This window comes from Mus caroli, unplaced genomic scaffold (assembly GCF_978045245.1).
Source record: "Mus caroli unplaced genomic scaffold, Mus_caroli_1 scaffold_18, whole genome shotgun sequence".
Classification (NCBI taxonomy): Eukaryota; Metazoa; Chordata; class Mammalia; order Rodentia; family Muridae; genus Mus; species Mus caroli.
This window is the reverse complement of record NW_028227273.1, coordinates 70,602,973-70,625,317: the sequence shown is the minus strand read 5'-3', so window position 1 is coordinate 70,625,317 and position 22,345 is coordinate 70,602,973. Positions and strand designations below refer to the sequence as shown.

At 37.0% G+C, this 22,345-nt stretch overlaps 1 protein-coding gene across 1 annotated transcript; it reads left to right on the top strand.

Annotated features, from left to right (window-relative positions):
* The first annotated feature begins 5,282 nt into the window (after nucleotides 1-5,282).
* Nucleotides 5,283-21,579, top strand: LOC110287992 (vomeronasal type-2 receptor 116-like). The gene is made up of 6 exons (XM_085832553.1): nucleotides 5,283-5,569; nucleotides 6,453-6,744; nucleotides 7,049-7,861; nucleotides 9,398-9,625; nucleotides 17,410-17,533; nucleotides 20,660-21,579. Exons 1-6 carry the CDS (start codon nucleotides 5,373-5,375, stop codon nucleotides 21,577-21,579), a joined length of 2,574 nt encoding a protein of 857 aa, XP_085688679.1. The 5' UTR covers nucleotides 5,283-5,372.
* Nucleotides 21,580-22,345: the final 766 nt, after the last annotated feature.

Below are 22,345 nucleotides of genomic sequence, written 5' to 3'. Positions count from 1 at the left end.
CATACACATAGTTGATGGGTGGAAAGTACATGTTCCAACCACTTAATTCTTTCTTCTATCACTTATGTAGTCCAGAAAAACCTTTCAGGAACTAAAATAATTTGTTTTAGTTTTCTTCTCGTGAATTACTATGAAAACAACAATATGTTCCCAATTACTTCACAAGAAATATTACATAGGACAGGTAGAGAAAACAAAAACCTAGTTGTAGATTAACCAATTGTAAGGTGACAAGGTAATCTTTCAGCAAATTTCTCTTACTGGCTGGCAGAAATCTGTAGTTACAAAAATAGAAACAATTATTTTATTATACTGTTTTTCTTCTTTTTTAAAATTAAATTCTTTATTTATTTACATTACGAATACTGCCTCACTTCCTGGTTCTCAGTCCAGAATTCTTCATCTCATTCCCCCTCTCATTTACATATGAAAGACTACTTCACATTCCCAGCCACCCAGTATCCCCCATACCTGGGACAGCAAACCAGAAGTCTGTCTGTCAAGGAAGTCCCCTGCTACATATGTGCCAAAGACCATGGCCACCCTGTGTATGCTCTTTAGTTGGTGGTTAAGATTCTGATAATTCTCAGGGGTCTAGTAAGTTGAAAATGTTTTTCTTCCTATGGGATGGCCATCTGCCTCTGCTCATTCTTTTACCCTAACTATTCCATAGGTGTTCCTACCCTCCTCAGTCCAATGGTTGGCTCTCAATATTTGCATCTGTCTCAGTCTGCTGCTGGAAAAAAAAAAATTAAAAACCTCTTGGAGGACAGCTATGCTAGGCTCCTGTCTGCAAGAACAACATGGCATCAATAATAGTGTCAGTGTTTGTTGCATGCATGTGGAATGGAACCCAAATTGGACAGGTCATTTGATGACCTTTCCTTCAGTCTCTGCTCTATTTTTCTCCATGCATTTTCTTTAGACACGACAGAATTCTGGATCATAAATTTTGAAGATGGGTTTTGGCCCCATCCCAACACTAGGGACTTTGGGTAACTACTGGAGTTGGACTATTCATGTTCCATATCACTATTGTTGGACATTTCAGCTAGGGTTATCCATATTGAGTTCAGAAAGACTCTCACATTCCAGATATTTTGAACTTTTTAGAAATTCCTCCACTGCCCCCAACCTACATCCCAGCAGCTGCATATTGTATACATTCTCCCTGTCCTCTGGCTTTCTCTCCTTTTGCCTGCCAAACCTGATCCTGCTTCCCTTTTCCTCTCACCATCCCATCTTCCACACAAGTTCGTCCTTCCCCCATTTTCCCATACTTGTCTTGTTCCCCCATCTAAGTAGGATTGAAATTTCCCGACTTGGGCCTTCGTTCTTTTTAAACATCATATGGTCTCTAAGTAGTATAATGACTATTCTTTATATTTTGGCTAATATGTACTAATAAGAGAGTACATACATGTTTTAAGTTAGAAACTTTTTGCATTTTGCATTCTCTTTGATTGTTGTGCCGATGTTCTCTATGGAATCTTCTGCACCTGAGATTCTCTCTTCCATCTCTTGTATTCTGTTGCTGATGCTCACATCTACGGTTCCAGTTTTCGTTCCTAGGGTTTCTATCTCCAGCATTGCCTCACTTTGGGTTTTCTTTATTGTGTCTACTTCCCTTTTAAGGTCTACTATGGTTTTGTTCATTTTCATCACATGTTTGGATGTGTTTTCCTGATGTTCTTTAAGGACTTGTAACTCTTTAGCAGTGTTCTCCTGTATTTCTTTAAGTGAGTTATTAAAGTCCTTCTTGATGTCCTCTACCATCATCATGAGATATGCTTTTAAATCTGGGTCTAGCTTTTCTGGTGTCGTGGGGTGCCCCAGACTGGGTGAGGTTGGAGTGCTGTGTTTTGAGGATGGTGAGTGACCTTGGTTTCTGTTAGTAATATTCCTACATTTGCCTTTCACCATCTGGTAATCTCTGGAGTCAGTTGTTATAGTTTTCACTGGTTAGAGTTTGTTCCTCTCGTGATTCTGTTAGCCTCTATCAGCAGACATGGGAGAGTAGCTCTCTCCTCTGAGTTTCAGTGGTCAGAGCACTCTCTGCAGAGAAGGTGCACAGATATCTGGCATTCGGACCTGCCTCCTGGCAGAAGATGAAGGCCGGAAACAGTGCCAGTCCCAGAAGCTGTCTCTCTTCTGCCTATCCCAGAAGCTGTTAGCTTCTGTAGTCCACACTCTCACCTGCACAGACTAGTCTTGAAGGGATCCGGGAACCAAGATGGCTCCCCTGGTGCTCCCACAAATCCCTCCCAGGCTGGGCAGACACCTCTCCTCTAGCAGGGAAGGTGCCCGGATGTCTGGAGCCCGAAACGGGGGTCTGCCTCAGAAGCTGTCCTCTAGGGACCTTAGGGGTGTCTGCCGGGTCCACGCCCAAGGTGACTCAGTGCTCATGCTGACTGGAAGGGACTTGTGACCCTGGTCAGGCCAGGTTTTCTGCTTCCCTAATGCTGTCTCAGGTCCCGCGTGATTGGATTGGAACAGAAGTTGTGTTCCACTCACCAGAGGTCCTAAGATTGTGTGTAGAGTCCTCTAGGGACCTTGGGGGTGTCCACCGAATCCGGGCCCAGGTGACTCTGTTGAAATAAGTTTTAGAAAGATGTTTTTAATTCTTATATCATATTTTCAATGACTTAGATCCTGTCATCCATTTCCTATATAGTGTTCATTGTAGATACTGTTTCCTATCCTAGATTTTCAAACATTTTTAGAATTCTCTCAATTATTGTTTTCTTTGGTTTTTTCTATTTATATTTTATGTTCATGAACATTTTTATTCATTTTTTTCAATTCTTTGGAATTTTCTTTTTGGTTTTCATTAAGGCATTTATCCATTTCATTCTATTTTTATGGATCATTTTTTTCTACTTCTTTCACGGTTTTTATTTATTACTCTCTTCCCCTCTGTGCATCTTTTATCTTCATACACTGGTTGTAAGGTCTATTTAGTACTTTAAATGTGAAGCAATATGCAGAGACTGTAGAAGAAAGATAGCTAACCTCAAGCTGTGATATATTACCTTGGCTGATTTCGACTGTGTTTTCAAACTGGTGTAGAGGCATATCAATTTTTGGTTATAAAAAGACCTGGTGAAAATTTCAAAGCTCAGTTTCTTTTGTTTTACATTTAAATTCTTCACAGTAACTACTGGAATGTAAAATTAGCAAAATCAATGTAGAAAAGCAAATATAAACTAGAAGAAATAGGTGTAAACAAGGTGTTGACATATGAGAACTTAGGGTCACATGTGAAGATCATGTTTTAGAAATCAAATAAATATTCAGGTTAGTTTCTTATTATTCATTGGAATATAAGCACACAGATAAAGTATTATCTGGAATTTGATAAATATTTAAAAAGCAAGAGGAACACTCCTCCACTGCTGGTGGGATTGCAAGATTGTACAACAAACTCTGGAAGTCAGTCTGGAGGTTCCTCAGAAAATTGGACATAATACTATTTGAAGACACAGCAATATCTCTCCTGGGCATATACCCAGAAGAAGTTCTATCCGGTAATAAGAACACATGCTCTACTATGTTCATCGCAGCCTTATTTATAATAGCCAGAAGCTGGAAAAAACCCAGATGTCCCTCAACAAAAGAATGGATACAGAAAATGTGGTACATTTACACAATGGAGTACTACTCAGCTATTAAAAACAATGGATTTATGAAATTCTTGGACAAATGGATGTATCTGGAAGATATCATCCTTAGTGGGGTAACCCAAGCACAAAAGAACTCACTTGATATGCACTCACTGATAAGTGAATATTACCCCAAAAACATCGAACACCCAAGATACAATTTGATAAACATAAGAAAATACAGAAGAAAGAAGACCAATAGGTGGATACTTCATTCCTCCTTAGAATAGGGAACAAAATACTCATGAAAAAAGTTACAGAGACAAAGATTGGAGTTAAGACAAAAAGATGGACTATCCAGAGACTACCCCACCTGGGGATCCATCGCATAATCAGCCACCAAACCCAGACACTATTACATATGCCAGAAAGATTTTGCTGAAGGGACCCTGTTATAGCCGTCTCATATGAGGCTATTCCAGTGCCTGGCAAATATAGAAGTGGATGCTCACAGTCATCTATAAGATGAAACACAGGTCCCCTAGTGGAGAAGCTAGAGAAAGCATCCAAGGAACTGAAATGGTCTGAAACCCTATAGGTGGAACAACAATATGAACTAACCAGTAACCCCAGAGCTCATATCTCTAGCTGAATATGTACCAGAAGATGGCCTAGTCTGCCATCACTGGAAAAAGAGGCCCCTTTGGTATTGCAAACTTTATATGCCCCAGTACAGGAAATGCTAGGGCAAAGAAGCAGGAGTGGGTGGGTAGGGGAGCAGGGCAGAGGAAGGGTATAGGGAACATTCGGGATAGCATTTGAAATTTATATGAAGAAAATATCGAATAAAAAAGTTAAAAATAAAAAAAGTAAATAAATAAATAAATAAAAAGCAAGAGGCCTGAGAGAAAATCAACAAATGATTGGAAATAAATAAAATAATTAAAATTAACCAAATTTATCTCAGCCTTCATGCTATATATATTGGAAAAAATAGAATTCTAACTATTCCTGTAACTATTCTAAATGCATTTAAAAATTATAATTGATGACTTTAATAAAAATAAATATATGTAAGAAAAATGTGGTTCTGTGATAATCTGGATAGTTTTGGATACAGCAGGATTCAGGTATTTCTAGATTGGAAAACTTTTTAATTCTCAAGACAATGTTAGTACTGATTTTGTTTAGATATTCTGTATCTGTCACTTCTGCATCTTTGTCCATACTGCATTCTCAGTGGATATCAAATGCTCTAAACATGAGGCTTATTTTCCTTCTCTGGAGATTTTAACACAAAGACCAATGTGTAACAATGACCTCAGATTTTGTGAGGCCTTCCTGAACCATTAATGCATGTCTCATGGTGGATCAACTAACAAAAATCCACTGATATTATTTATGGTGTTCACAAAAACAGATTTTGAGGCAGTCCTGGGACCAAATTTTCAAAGTGGAATCTTTCCAGGGACCTTAATTTCCTTAAACATGTGTGATGTCAACCATCAAGCTACACCATCCTCATCTATATTTATCAACCAAGTTTATCACATACACAGTGGAAGTCAGATGAAGATCCTCAGGAGAGAGCATCAATAATTCCTCCAGGGGGTGAGGAAACACCTGTAGAAAAGGAAACATGAATGCATGTGTAGCATCTCCCTGGGACACGGTGTTAATAGTACATGGGGATCTATTGGTACTTGTTTGATTTCCTGATCTGTTTGGCACTTCACAATCAATACTGACCAGACTCAGAACAGGAAAAATATGTTCACCTTAATTTTCCTCTTCTGGCTCCTGAACATTCCACTTCTTGTGACTGATTTTATTTATCCGAGGTGCTTTTGGAAAATAAAGCAAAATGAAGACAAGAATAGAAACCAAGAAACAGGATGTACCTTCATGATTCATGCTGAACAACAGCCTGTGGAGAAAGAGTATTTTAGTCGTATTTTGAATATACAGTAAGTGCTTTTGTGTTTTCCATGTACAGTCATCATGAATGTTTCCCAAGACTACTCAGGATGAGGAGCAAAGCAAAACTATGAGTCTTTTGCACGGTGTTTTCAGCCTGCAAAACAAGCAAGAACTTAAAACATTATTACAGACTTAATGCTATATTACCACTATAAATTGACAGAGTACTTTTTTCATTCGCCTCACACTTAGGAATGGAAACTTAGCAATAAAACAAATCTGGACATGAATATGTCACATAAATACAGTTTCCATTTCACAAGCCAATGGTATCTTATCAAAAGAATGCCCATAAATTTTCTACTATTTTATCCTAGGTGTTTAGGCAAATGGCCATAGAGTTTTCTGATGGTCCTTCCATCTCAGTGTAGATTCTCGTGCATGTTTTGGGGCCATTAATATTTGAGACACACCTACCTGCATATTCAGCCACTTTCTTAAATTTCCTCCACGTGATCCCTGTTTATGTACAGATGCTGCATCAAAAATTGAACTAAGATAGCTGTCCACTGTGAAGTTTATATTTTGGTCTATACAAATTCACTGGCTTTAACAACTTACAAACTCCAGTCCTTTACTGTCTCTTTAGAATAGGGAAGCAATATATGGACGATAAGGAATCTGATTGTGTTTTTTGACAAGTGATGTTATTACTAATAGTGGTAACATCTCATTTATGAGAGGTGACCTTTCATGAACATTTCAAGGTTTAATGAACTTCCAGCTTCTTTGCCGTTTCAACCAATTACACAGATCATTTCAATCTTTATGGGGTGGAGACAATACAATCCAGTGTAGAATTGTCCTTTTATTGACTACAAATGTTATCTGTAAATTGCTGTTAATTATAAACACTATAAACTTTTACAGAACTCATACTGAAAACCACAAGTATGTTCTAGCTTTGGCTTTTTCCATATATGAAATCAACATGAACCCTGATATTTTGCCAAATATGTCTCTAAGATTTAAATTCACAAACTACAATTGTTACTGGGAATCTAAATTGATGAGTCTCATTCATCTGAGTTTACAAAATCATGATATTCTCCCAAATTATATGTGTAAAGAACTCACCAGATGTACAATGACACTTACAGGACTGAATTGGGCAACAACTGTGAAACTTAATACAATCCTAAACAACTTCATATCTCAGGAGGTAAGTGTGTGTGTGTGTGTGTGTGTGTGTGTGTGTGTGTGTGTGTGTGTGTTTATTGAGGCAGAGTGGGAATTCTGTCATGAAATCATATATCTGTTGGTGCCAGCCTGACCTTACTAGGCCTGGGCAAATCTAAGTAGTTCAAGGGTACTATCACAGACTTGATGGGGTTTCTACATTTCCTGATATGTCATGTAGATGAGGGAGAAAATAATGGCTAGCTAACATTTCTAGAACTGTGCATAAAAATATGTTTACAAGTTCTAAGAATTCATTGTACCTCGTGCTGGTTCCTGTTTTCTAGTTCTTTCAGATTACTTATGGACCCTTTCATCCTGTCCTGAATGATCATGAAAAATTTCCCTATCTATATCAGATGGCTTCTGACCATACATCTCTAGCCTTTGCCCTGGTATCTTTCATAATTCATTTCAGTTGGAACTGGGTAGGGTTGGCCATCTCAGACAATGATCAAGGTATCCAATTTCTCTCCTATTTGAGAAGAGAGATGGAAAAAAACACAGTCTGCTTTGCCTTTGTCAACATGATTCCAGTCAACATGAATTTATACATGTCAAGAGCTGAAGTGTATTACAACCAAATCATGACATCATCCACAAATGTTGTCATCATTTATGGTGACACAGACAGTACCTTAGCTGTGAGCTTTAGAATGTGGGAATCCCTAGGAATACAGAGACTATGGATCACCACCTCACAGTGGGATGTCAGTCCTAGTATGAAACACTTTACATTTGGTAACGAATATGGGACTTTTGCTTTTGGACAACACCATAGTGAGATTTCTGGGTTTAAACATTTTGTCCAGACATTGAACTCTGTCAAATTCCCAGATGAATATCTGGTAAAGCTGGAATGGATGCACTTTAACTGTGAGGTCTCGGCCTCTAAATGTAAGACACTGAAGAACTGCTCATCCAATCACTCATTGGAATGGTTAATTGTACATACTTTTGATATGGCTTTTATTGAAGGGAGTTATGACATATACAATGCTGTATATGCTTTTGCCCATGCACTCCATCAGATAGCTTTTCAAAAGTTTGATAATCTGCCCAAGGACAATGGGAAAGGACACAATTATAGCTGCAAGAAGGTAATGTTTCTACTGTTAAATCATGTTTAGTGTTATTAATGATATAGTTATAAGAGACTATAAATGCCCAAAACAAGTGTACTAGAAAATGTTTTCCAAAATACAAAGAATTTTTATTGAGCAAGTAAGTCATTATATTAGTATAAGACTCTAATGTTAAGAAAATATACTATAAGGCATAATCTGTCCATATAGACCTGTGATTTTTTTACGGATTACCTGAATATCATCATACATGTTCTAATACTGAAAACATACTGAGCCCATGCTCATGAGTCCACTAAAAGATGAGTCGTTGTTCATTAAATCTCAAGTACATTTATATCATTGTAGGGGATTGTTTTAACTAGATATCCAAACTCCTACCATTCCCACTCTAGGCTAGTGGTATCACTTGGTGTTCTGATAGTATTTACACAGAAATTCATGTTAGAATTCAGTTCATTACATTTGTGATGTGTGAATGTATATTTCTCACTTCCTATCTGTATGTTTCTATGTTTCTCTATATCTGTGTGTATATCTATATCTGTGCCTATTACTAGATATAAATGATTGATATGTATATGAAGAGATATAGATATATACATATAGAGAGACAGAGAGACAGAGAGACACACAGAGAGAAACAAAGAGAGATCAGTCATATATAGAAACATTGCCAATCTGCCTATCTATCTGTCTAAGTCAGTTAAGAAAAAATTTCTGTTTCCATTTCTTTCTGCATGGTGGATTTTGTCAGAATGTATATTCCTTTTTACAATTATAAATGCATGCATCTCCGAGCGTGGTGGCAAACGTCTTTAATCCCAGCACGTGAGAGGGAGAGGCAGGCTGATTTCTTATTTCGAGGCCAGCCTGGTCTACAGGAGTTACAGGACAGCCAGGGCTATATAGAGAAACCCTGTCTTAAATAAATAAATAATGCATCTGCATGTGCCTGGGTTTTGAGTGTTTTTGTGTATGTTCTTTCATTTTTGTCTGTTTGTCTGTGCATGAGATCATAAATTTTTCAGTGTATCAATGTCACTCTATGTGGGGGTATCAATACATGTCTAGGTGAACCTATGAATATTCCTCTGTGCATGGGGTGTGTGTGTGTGTGTGTGTGTGTGTGTGTGTGTAAAACTGAGTATGTGTTTTGTGTGTATCTGTGTCTATTTGATGTTTTTGATGCATATTCTGTGTCTGTGTGTATCTGTGTTTGCATACATGTGTTTGGACATGTATATGAATGTTTCTGTAGATAAGTGTGTGCTTGTGATATGTGTGCATCTCTATATTGATGCAAGTCTGTCTTTTTCATGTGTCTGTGTTTCATACTGCAAATATATTTGATGTCTACAAATATGTTTGTACTTGATTGGTAATCTATTAGAGAACTAAAATAACAGCAACATTATAATTTTGTACATCCATCAAATTTCACTGAAATTTTCACTGGCATAGTGTCTATAAAGTTGTCTTTAAGAGGAAATAAGAACATATTTTCTTACCTTAAGAAAGAGACTATATATTATTCTGACTGTCTTTCAGGTGTATTCCTTTCTGAGAAAGAACCAGTTCACTAATCCTGTTGGGGACAAAGTGAATATGAACCGAAGAGAGAAACTACAGGAAGAATATGACATTTTCTACATTTGGAATTTCCCACAGGGCCTTGGACTTAGAGTTAAAATAGGAATGTTTAGTCCATATTTTCCAAATGGTCAACGGGTACATTTATCTGAAGATATGATAGAGTGGGCAAAAGGAAGTACACAGGTGGGTTCAGCCGAATTGTACTAATTTAAATTGAACTGTCAAGTGTGTGCATCCAAACTTCCTTGAAACTGGTGCGGTAAAATTGATTACCATGTGCAAGACTGATTTGTAGCATCCTATACTGTTTATTTTTCATGTTTTACATCCCTTTTTAGTAATTCATTGAGGATTTCCAACATTAATACAGAGTATTTATATCATATCAGAATGTTTTTATGCCTTTAAAATTAACTTAATTGTTTTAGAAAATAGTTTCTATTTTTTCCAGTATACTGAGCAATATACTATTAGTCCAAATATTACTCTTACAGACTGATTTTCAACTTATGATAAACCCTTTCAAAGTATGTTTAAAGAATCTGGTTCTTTGTAAAACCAGAGTAAATGCATCAAATCCAAGTCACCAATTTTTATTATATAGTTTTTAAACCTGTTTAACAATTAGTCCTAAATTTCCTACACCTCTACATAACCATACATTAATATTTTACAACAAATTTAGATACCTTATAAACTATACCTTGTCTTTTTCTCTTTCTTTTTTATGTTGGTATAGACGTTTTGTCTACATGTACATCTGTGCAAATCTTGCATGTGTACTATATATGGATAGCAGAAGAGTTATTCAAACCTCAAAGCATTTGCAAGAGCTTCTTGCCACATAGTGGGTGCTGGAAATTAAACATAGGTCCTTCTCCTGAGTAAGAATGATTTTTGAGACTTTAGCTATGTTGATAGCCCTGGATCATACCTTGCAAAAGATAATGCTCACTAAAGCAAACTTGTCTGCCCCATTCATTTTTGCATAGGCCATTCAAACAAAGAAGCCTGTGCAAGTTGCATTCTCTATATGAGGAGAAATTGGTAGTAATAAAATTTTGCTTTTGAGAAAATTTGAAAATTAAATATCTAATATGCATGATAGGTATAACATAGGTATGAATTCTGATGTGATAAGTTTTAATACATCATATTAAAACTGCCCAGTTTCATTTGAAGTCATATATCCTGTTGCTCTCATAGTATGAAATTTAAAGTTACTATTCTTCCTCAATGTGATTAAGAATTCCATTCATAGAGGAAAGAACATAAGAGCTGAAAATGAAGTTATAAAACTGAATATCCATTTATAGGATAGTATTGAAATCTCCTGTGTATTCTTACCAGACCTCAAATGCACTATATGTATATACATTAACAAGGATGTTTGATTAAAAGATCAAATTTAAAACCAATGGGAACAAAACAAAGAAGAAGCCACTCTAGATATAAACAGTATACCCATTATTTTGCTGCTGTACAAATACAAACTAATGTGGGAAAAGTAGACATCTGTCTAGTAGAAGCATATAAATAGAAAGTTTAAAATAGCAAATACTCAGCCTTTGAAATAAAATAATCCTTGACAAATTTTATTTAAAATTTATTGTGGACCAAGGAGGATATATGAAAGCGCAAGAGAGAACCCCTGATATCTCTCTTGTTAACAGGAGGTTTCACCAGCTTCAATCATTTTTTAATGTAGCTCTCTCGTTCATTTATTTATGCATTTATTCATTAACTTTATGTACTGATAACAATTTACACACCCTCTTCTACTCTTATTCCTTCTCCTATTCTTTCCCTCCCTCTCATCCACTACTCCTTCATTCTTTAGAAAAGGGGAGTGTCCCCCATAGCAAAATGCTTTGGCATATTATGTAGCACAACAATTAGGCACAGGTTCATGTTCTCTTATTGGGGCCAGAGGAAACAGCCAAATAGGAGTAAAGTATCTCAAAGAAAGTCAGCAAAGTAAGATACAGACCCCAGTACTGCTCTTAGGAGTCCCACTGTAAAGATCAAGCTTAACAAATGTTAAAAATGTTTCGAGTGACTACATCAGACCCATGCATTATTTATGGTGGTAGGTCAGTCTCTGTGAGCACTTATGGCAGGTTAATTGATTATGTAGACTATCTTCCAGTTTCCTTGACCTCACTTGCTCCCAAAATCCTTCTTTCCCCTCTTCCCTTCTTGTACAGGATTCCCCAAGCTCAACCTATTTTGGGTGTGTATCTCTGCATCTGCTTCCTTCAGTTGCTGAGTGATGCCTCTCTCATCATGGATATTTTAGGCTCTTTCCTTCAAGTATAACTGAGTATTATTGCCAACATCAAGGGTAAGCTTACTCTTATGGAATGTCTCTCAAGCTGGACCAGTAATTGGTTATCTATCCAATTATCCTCTGCTCCTTCTTTCTCCCACACATAGTTAGGCAGGATAGAGTGTAGGTCAAAGTTTTTGCGTGTGCGATGTTGTCTCAATCCCTATCCTGGAAAACTTGCCTGGTTCTTGGAGATGGACATTACAGGCTCCCTATCCCCCTTTGCTAGGAATATTAACTAAAGTCACCCTCATACATTTCTAAGAATTTCTATTTCCTTAGATTTCTAACATGACTCAGACATGCCACACCCATTTTAATACCCTCACCAGATACTCTGTATATTACCCTACACTCACCCTATCATTCCCTTCTCTTCTCATCTCCACCCCACTACTTTCAGTGCAAAACCCCATTCACCCATGACTTTTATACTATTTCTGCTTCTCAGAGAAATATATTGATTTCACCTTGTGCCATCTTTTTTTACTTATTGTTTTTCAGTTTTAGGGATTTTGTAGCATACAATTTGCATTCTTAAATGAGGAGAATAAAAATTATGTATTTCAAAAATTAAGAGATATAATTGCCAATTCAGTTATGATACCTAGTGAGTTTATTCCTTATAATAAAAGGAAAAATAAAAATCTTCATGAGGAACACAATTACAGTAAGTCATAACTGATAAATGAGTATGAAGAAGAACTTTAAAAGAACTCCATCGTATATAAAATAAAATGAGCACAAGAGGTCAAAATAGCATATAAACAACATTTAAATGCTTTAAATGCTTTTCCCTGGGATGAAGCCTACTTGGTCATGACAGATGATCATTTTGATGTGTTCTTGGATTCGGTTTGTGAAGATTTTATTGAGTATTTTTGCATCGATGTTCAGAAGGGAAATTGGTCTGAAGTTCTCTTGCTTTGTTGGATCTTTTTGTTGTTTAGGTATCAGAGTAGTTGTGGCTTCATAGAATGAACAGAGTACCTTCTGTTTCTATTTTGTGGAATAGTTTGAGGAGAGTTGGAATTAGGTCTTCTCTGAAGGTCTGATAGAACTCTGCACTAAACCCATCTGGTCCAGGACATTTATTTTTGGTTGGGAGACCATTAATGACTGCTTCTATTTCTTTAGGGGAAATGGGTCTGTTTTGTAGTAGGATCTGATGATGTTTTGGATTTTCTCAGGTTCTGTTATGCCTCCTTTTTCATTTCTGATTTTGTTAATTAGGATAATGTCCCTGTGCCCTCTAGTTAGTCTGGCTAAGGGTTTATCTATCTTGTTGACCTTCTCAAAGAAACAGGTCCTGGTTTGGTTAATTCTTTGAATAGTTATTTTTGTTTTCACTTTGTTGATTTTAGCCCTGAGTTTGATTATTTCCGGCTGTCTACTCCTCTTGAGTGAATTTGTTTCCTTTCATTCTAGAGCTTCTAGGTGTGCTGTCAGACTGCTAGTGGCACTCAGGGCTATGAGTTTTTCACGTAGGACTGCCTGAATTGTGTCCCATAAGTTTAGATATGTTGTGGCTTCTTTTTCATTAAACTCTAAAAAAGTCTTTAATTTCTTTCTTTCTTTCTTTCTTTCTTTCTTTCTTTCTTTCTTTCTTTCTTTCTTTCTTTCTTTCTTCCTTGACCAAGGTATCATTGAGTAGAGTGTTATTCAGTTTCCATGTGAATGTTGCTTTCTATTATTTATGCTGTTAATGAAGATCAGCCTTAGACCATGGTGATCTGATAGAATGCATGGGATGATTTCAATATTTTTGTATCTGTTGAGGCCTGTTTTGTGATAGATTATATGGTCTATTCTGGTGGAGGTATCATGAGTTGCTGAGAAGAAGGTATATCCTTTTGTTTTAGGATAAAATGTTCTGTAGATATCTGTTAAATCCATTTGTTTCATAACTTCTGTTAGTGTCCATGAGTCTCTGTTTCGTTTCGGGTTCCAGGATCTGTCCATTGATGAGAGTGGTGTGTTGAAATCTTCAAATATTATTGTGTGAGGTGCAATGTGTGGTTTGAGCTTTACTAAAGTTTCTTTAATGAATGTGGCTGCCCTTGGATTTGGAGCCTAGATATTCAGAAATGATAGTTCCTCTTGGAGGATTTTACCTTTGATGAGTATGAAGTGCCCCTCCTTGTCTTTTTTGATGACTTTGGGTTGGAAGTCGATTTTATTAGATATTAAAATGGCTACTCCAGCTTGTTTCTTCAGAACATTTGCTTGGAAAATTGTTTTCTAGCCTTTCATTCTGAGGTAGTGTCTATCTTTTTCTCTGAGATGAGTTTCCTGTAAGCAGCAAAATGTTGGATCCTGTTTGTGTAGCCAGTCTATGTCTTTTTATCGGGGAGTTGAGTCATTGATATTAAGAGATATTAAGAAAAAGTAATTGTTGCTTCCTATTATTTTTGTTGCTAAAGTTTGCATTCTGTTCTTGTGGCTGTCTTCTTTTAGGTTTGTTGAGGGATTACCTTCTTGCTTTTTCTACGACATGGTTTCCGTCCTTGTATTGGGTTTTTTTCTGTTATTATCCTTTGAAGGGCTGGATTCGTGGAAAGATAATGTGTGAATTCCGTTTTGTCGTGGAATACTTTGGTTTCTCCATCTATGGTAATTGAGAGTTTGGCTGGGTATAGAAGCCTCTTCTGGCATTTGTGTTCTCTTAGGATCTGTATAACATCTGTCCAGGCTCTTCTGGCTTTCATAGACTCTGGTGAAAAATCTGGTATAATTGTGATAGGCCTGCCTTTATATGTGACTTGTCCTTTTTCCCTTACTACTTTTAATATTCTATCTTTATTTAGTGCATTTGTTGTTCTTATTATTATCTGTCCAGAGGAATTTCTTTTCTGGTCCAGTCTATTTGGGGTTCTGTAGGATTCCTGTATATTCATGGGCATCTCTTTCTTTACGTTTAGGAAGTTTTCTTCTATAATTTTGTTGAAGATATTTGTTGGTCCTTTGAGTTGAAAAATCTTCATTCTCATCTACGCCTATTGTCCATAAATTTGGTCTTCTCATTGTGTCCTTGATTTCATGGATGTTTTGAGTTAGGATCTTTTTGCATTTTGCATTTGCTTTGATTGTTGTATCCATGTTCTCTATGGAATCTTCTGCACCTGAGATTCTCTCTTCCATCTCTTGTATTCTGTTGCTGATGCTTGCATCTATCGTTCCAGATTTCCTTCCTAGGGTTTCTATCTCCAGAGTTTTCTCCCTTTTTTGTTTTCTTTATTGTTTCTACTTCCATTTTTAGGTCCTGGAAGGGTTTTGTTCAATTCCGTCACCTGTTTGCTTGTGTTTTCCTGTAATTCTTTAAGGAATTTTTGTGTTTCTTCTTTAAAGGCTTCTACTTGTCTAGCAGTGTTTTCCTGTAATTCTTTAAGGGATTTTTGTCCTCTACCTGTTTAACCGTGGCCTCCTGTATTTCTTTAAGTGAGTTATTAATTTCTTTCTTAAGCTCCTCTACCACAATCATGAGATGCAATTTTAAATCTGAATCTTGCTTTTCTGGTGTGTAGGGGTATCCAGGACTTTCTGAGGTTAGAGTGCTGGGTTCTGATAATGGTGAGTGGTCTTGGTTTCTGTTAGTAAGATTCTTACATTTGCCTTTCGTCAATTAGTAATCTATAGTGTTAGTTGTTATACCTGTGTCTGGCTGGAGCTTTTTCCTCCTGTGATTCTGTTAGCCTCTGTCAGCACTCCTGGGTGTCCAAGTCTCTCCTGAGTCTCAGTGGTCAGAGTAATCTCTGCAAGTCACCTCTCCTCTGAAGGGGAAGGAGCACAGGTGTCTGGAGCTCTGATCTGCTTCCTGGCTGAAGATGAGGCCCTGAAACAGGGCCTGTCTCAGAAGCTATGTTGCTTCTGCAGTCCGCAGGCTCTCCTGCGCATACTGGTCTCTCCTGCAATAATTCTTAACCAAAAATCTACCAACAGATGTCAGCAACACAACTAAAATATTAGTCAATGTGCCCAAATAACTTCATTCTATGAATGCAAGTATGGCTCATCGAATGAATATAAGTTACATGTAAAACATTACATAATCAAACTTAAGGATAGAACTATATTTTATACAAAAATATTCAGAAAAACGCTCTTAATGCAATCTACCATCATTTCAGAATTTAAAAAAGAATAAACCAAATCTGGCAATCTATGAGAATACTTGTTTCAATAAGGAAGACTTCTTTCTTTCTTTCTTTCTTTCTTTCTTTCTTTCTTTCTTCCTTCCTTCCTTTCTTTCTTTCTATCTTTCTTTCTTTCCTTCCTTTCTTATTTTTAGATATTTTTTGTTTACATTTTTATTTCAAAACTACTGATGATATTGTACTACATGGACAGGAGAGTCGAAGAATTTCAATTAAAATCAGAAGTGAGAATAAGAATTTGTAGTGGCACGTCATCTACATCTTTGAATTAAGAGTCAAGAGTATCTCTCTGCATTTGTGGTCAGTCAGACTTTTGCATTGACTCTACTCAAACCTGGACTGAAATGAATACTATGTATTAAATGAAGTGCAGGATGTGCACAAGGAAATGTATGTTCAGAACTCATCATAAAAATAGTCTTCATATTCTTAGTGGGAATATGAATAATAAAAAATACAGTAAAAGAAGGAAAATCTTGTGCCCTGATCTATAAAGTAAATTAAGGTCTACTAACACTGCAAAGGAATATGGCAACTCCGTACCTGCTAACCACAAATGCAATAGGACTCATCATAGGCTGCTGTTGATGTGTTTCCTCTTAGTTTGTTAAGTTTTGCTGTCCTAATGTTGTTGAGGTAATTTTGGTTTTATGATATTTGAGGCCTTATTTCCCCTATTTTTGTATGTCCTTTACTCCTAATTTGCTACAATTTGCTGTTATTAAACAGTAATTATAAGCAAATTGAAGAGAAAAAGCTCGATTTGACTCATAGGTTACACTCAAGAGATAATGCAACTGAAACAGAGTCACTCAAGGAACTCTGCTTTCTGGCTTGTTCTGTATGATTTCTAATGTACCACTGCCTACAGACAACTCTGCTCCCAATAGGCTTGCCACTCACACCTCAATTAACAATTTAGGGGGCTGTAGAGATGGCTCAAAGGTTAAGAGCACCGACTGCTCTTCCAAAGGTCCTGAGTTCAAGTCACAGCCACCACATGGTGGCTCACAACCATCCATAACGAGATCTGATGCCCTCTTCTGAGAGTCTTGAGATAGCTACAGTATACTTACATATAATAAATAAGTCTTTAAAAAATATTTAATATATGCTTCCCATATATGATGACAGACTAGCCTGACAGAGATAATTTCTCAATTATGATTCTCTGTGCCTTTACACTGCATTATGTGCTCAGGTGACAAGAATTAACTAGAATAACCACCTTGAAACCTCTGTAGTGTTTTCACACAGGAGGATTTCATGGTTTATTCTTGAATTTCAAATAGTTGGGAAACAAGTCAACTTTTACTCATTTTTTCCATATATTGATATCTGTACTCATAAAATGCACTAGGTAAAAATCTGCTAAATCTGTTGGTGTACATGAAATTAGTTTCTTAATGTCACACACAATTATAATATAATTATGGAAGGGTAAATAAAACTCCAGTTAGCAGCATATGTCTACTTTTCATTAGGTGCCAACTTCGGTGTGCAGTGCTGATTGTGGTCCTGGATCTAGAAAATTCGGGATGGATGGAATGGCAACATGCTGTTTTCATTGCAAACCCTGTCCTGAAAATGAAATTTCTAATGAGACAAGTGAGTATTTCCTGCTAGAATAAGTTCTTCAAAAAAAAACATCATCTTGCTCCAATATTGGAACACTGAAGTAGTTTAAAATGAAGCTTAAAAACAAAATACATCTCTGTCCTTAGTTAACCATTGTAGGAATACAATGATTTAAAATGTACTTATTAAGAAAAAAAGTAGAAATTGTCCTACATCTTTAATTCCTTGAAAATTCATAGTAAATGGCATACTCTCAAATAGTTTTGGTAATAAAATTTAAGTATACTCTACACAAGATATTTTCTAGTAATTAATACTCTCTAAAATATATATGTAGATCATGAATATTTAAATAATGTATTTATTTTGACTTGATGTGTATGGTTTAATCTAAGGCCATGCTTACCTTGCATGTACAGAAGAACATGGAAGACAAAATAAGGCATGTGGGTATGGGGAAACAAATCCCAGTCCACTGTAAGATGAAAGAACATGGAGAATAATAACTTGTAAAATTATAAGATATTCAAATGAGTATTTTCTTCCTTTAAACAATATTTTGCATACTAAAGAACACTCTTTCAAACGTTCAATGTATTTTAAATTTAGAAACCTGAGGATCACTCTGGAGACATGATATGAAAATATGAATGATCATCTAGTCATTACGACTATATATAATGCCAATTTAAATTTCTCCACAATAGAACACATTGAGTTTTTATTTGGTTTTGTATGTGTATTTATTTAAAAACTTGTTTATCTTTATATTTTCTTATTTAAATTAATTTGTGTTTTACATTCTATGTTTTATTCTCCTACTCCTGATCCTTCCTACAACTGTTTCACATACCAAACCCCCTCTGTACCCTCCTGTCTCTCCACATAGATGTTTCCACCTCCCACCCCACCTGACCTCTAAACTCCCTGGGTCCTCCAGTCTCTTGAGGGTTAGGGAAAAGGACTGAAGCCTTGAGGGCCAGCAGAAGGAATGGAAACAGGCAACCTCAGGGAAATAGGAGGTTGGGGAGACCCTCCAGAATGCACCAGAGACCTAGGAGGTGAGAGACTCTAAGGACTTAAAGGGAGTGACCTTAGATGAAATGCCTGACAGTAGGGAGAAGGAACTTATAAAGCCCACCTCCATCAGAAAGACAGGACATCAAGTGAGAGATGGGGTAGCCATCCCACAATCACAACTCTGACCCATAATTGTTCCTGTCTAAAAGAATTACAGGGAGGGAAATGGAGTGGAGCCTGATGAAAAGAAGATCCATTGACAGGTCCAGAGTAGGATCCAGCTCAAGGGGAGCTACCAAAGCCTGACACCATTACTGAGGTTATGGAGCACTCAAAAGAAAAAATGAACCTATTATGACTGCTCTCTGAAAGACCCAAAAGCAGCTGAAAGGCTCAGAGGCAGATGTTTTCACCCATTAACAGAAGCAGCTGATCCCTGTTGTTGAATTAGGGAAGGCTTAAAGAAGTTGAGAAGGGCGAACAAGTAGAAGGACCAGCAGTTTCAATTAATCTGGACCTCTGAGATCTCTCAAACAATAGGAATGTGATATTAATATAGTCATAAGAGGCCAAAACATGGAAATATTTTTAATTAATATTTGCATTTACCAAGAAACAATTTGCAAAATGAAAATCAAGAAGAGGGAAGACCATGGATGGATACTTCATTCCTCCTTAGAATAGGGAACAAAATACCCATGAAAGAAGTTACAGAGATGAAGTTTGGGGCTAAGACAAAAGGATAGACTATCCAGAGACTACCCCACCCGGGGATCCATCACATAATCAGCCACTAAATCCAGACACTATTGCATATGCCAGCAAGATTTTGCTGAAGGGACACTGTTATAGCTGTCTCTTATGAGGCTATGCTAGTGCCTGGCAAATACAGAAGTAGATGCTCACAGTCATCTATAAGATGGAACACAGGGCCCCCAATGGAGAAGCTAGAGAAAGCATCCAAGGTGTTGAAGGGGTCTGCAACCCTATAGGTGGAACAACAATATGAACTAACCAGTACCCACAGAGCTCATATCTCTAGCTGCATATGTAGCAGAAGATGGCCTAGTTGGCCATCACTGGGAAGAGAAGCCCCTTGGTATTGCAAACTTTATATGCCCCAATACAGGGGAATGCCAGTGCCAAGAAGTGTGAGTGGGGGCGTAGGGGAACAGAGCAGAAGGAGGGCATAGGGAACTTTCAGGATAGTATTTAAAATGTATATAAAGAAAATATCTAATAAAATGTTATTTTAGTCTATTTTAAAAATAAATAACAAAAATAAATATTATAGTTGTATAAATTTCAAGTCTCATTCTAACCATCATGCTTCCTTTATACAAACCCAATCATTTTCAAGTTAATGATACCTTCTGTTACTTTTATATGTAAACACACTCATAAATGTACATATCCATGATAAATGGCCAAAACAACACAGTAAAATAGGCAAAAAAAATATTTGTTGCTTTCATTTCCCTAATGTTGATCACCATTAAAAAATGGAATGAATTATTTCATGAAACAGTGACTTTCAATGCATTCTAACCAACCTGTTGAGGGAAATATCTAGAACTGGCCCCTGCACCAGGTGATCTCACTCACTAAGTCTCTCAGGTTGCCAACTAGCCAGCCCTGACAGGTCACATGTCTCCCACCAGGCCAACTCTTGGAAGAGGCCCCTAAGTTTCTCTTCCTTTCATTCAATGCCCCAAGCACCACTCATTAGCCATCTCAACACCTAATTACCCAGTAGACTGAAGACACTTAATGCTTCATTAGCCAATCATATGTATGAATCAATAATAACATAATTTACAAATGCCAATACAATAATTTCAGATCCAAATGATGATGATAAAGTTTTAACACAATTATTCTAACCTTTTGATAACACCATGTCAGCCTCCATTCTGGTTCATTCTCTCCTCCTCAGACCCTCTGTCTCCTCAACTTGTTCCTCCCTTCTCCTGTACAATCACAAGCCTCCAACCGCACTATTGTGATTGAACATGGAAAATGATGAAACACCAACCAAAGTCATATGTTGCAAAATTTCTTCTATATGCTTAAGTGAAATATCCTATCAGTGAAATTGCTAAAGCAACACTAACAATATTTTCATTTCCCCATTAGATGTGGATAATTGTGTCCAGTGTCCAGAGGACCAATATGCTAACACAGAACAGAATCACTGCATTCGTAAAACTGTTGTATTTCTCAGCTATGAGGAACCACTGGGGATGGCACTTTCCTTATTCTCCTTTTGCTTCTCTGCATTTACAACTGTGGTTCTTGGGGTCATTGTGAAGCACCACAATACTCCAATTGTTAAGGCCAATAACAGAACTCTCACCTATATCTTGCTCATCTCACTCATCTTTTGTTTCCTCTGCCCTTTGCTCTTCATTGGCCATCCAAATGCAGCCACCTGCATTCTACAGCAAATCACATTTGGAATTGTATTCACTGTTTCTCTCTCCACTGTCTTGGCTAAAACAATTACTGTAGTTATAGCATTCAAAATCACAGCCTCCCAAAGAATGATGAAGTACTTTCTAGTTTCAGGGGCAATTAACTACATCATTCCCATTTGTATTCTCATCCAAGTTATTGTATGTGCAGTCTGGCTGGGAGCTTCTCCTCCTTCTGTTGATATTGATGCACAGTCTGAGCATGGACACATCATCATTGTTTGCCACAAGGGTTCAGTCAATGCATTTTACTGTGTTCTGGGATACTTGGCTACCCTGGCCATTGGGAGCTTCACTCTGGCTTTCTTTTCCAGAAACCTTCCTGGTGCCTTTAATGAAGCCAAATCCATAACATTCAGCATGCTGGTGTTCTGCAGTGTCTGGGTCACTTTCATCCCTGTTTATCATAGCACCAAAGGCAAGGTCATGGTGGCTGTGGAGATCTTCTCCACTTTGGCCTCCAGTGCAGGGATGCTGGGATGCATATTTGTTCCCAAATGTTACACAATAGTGTTTAGACCAGACCAAAATTCTCTTGAAATGATCAGGGTGAAATCGTCTTCCCATGCTATTCTTTCATAAATTCAGAAAAATGTATAGTTTGTTCATAATCACCAATATTGGATTATATTGCCATACCTTTCTGATATTGCAATAACTCTCACTGTTTCGTCTAAGAATATTGCCTAGCAATACTTATCAACTAATATCCCTATTGATCTTATAATCTTCCACAATGTTCTAAATCACTCTTCCTCTTTGACAGAAAGAGATAATAGAATCCTGATCCATTCTGAGACTTAGAGAAGTTCTTCTAGTAGCATGGATGAGAGAGGAATATTTTGTTAATAGGTTGTTAGAATATTTCCAAAGATGAACTGATGTCTCTGCAGATATAATCATGGCCTGTTCTTGTAGAGGAACTGATTCAATACTCAGCCCCACCAACTGCTGTTACCAAACACCTGTAACAATAGCTACAATTAACCAGATGCTCTCTTTTGGGTTGCAATTTACCGGAAGCTATTTATGCTCATAATGAAACACTCAAACACACACACACACACACACACAAACAGACATATGCCCACAAATAAAATTACATAAAATTTAAAAAGATACAGAAGAATGTGACAAAAACTTTACACTGGGAGTCTGCTTTTCAATGTTCTCCTAAGGTGTCAGAATTATAGTAATCTACAGAGAAAGGATCAGATATGTGTGGAAATGACTAGGTTTTCTTTCAGACACTTTACATATAACTCTCAATTTTAAGTATATCATCAAAGACACACTAATGAAATTGTCAGGGAAAGTACAGCTTATCAAAGTAATCTCTTCTTAGTGT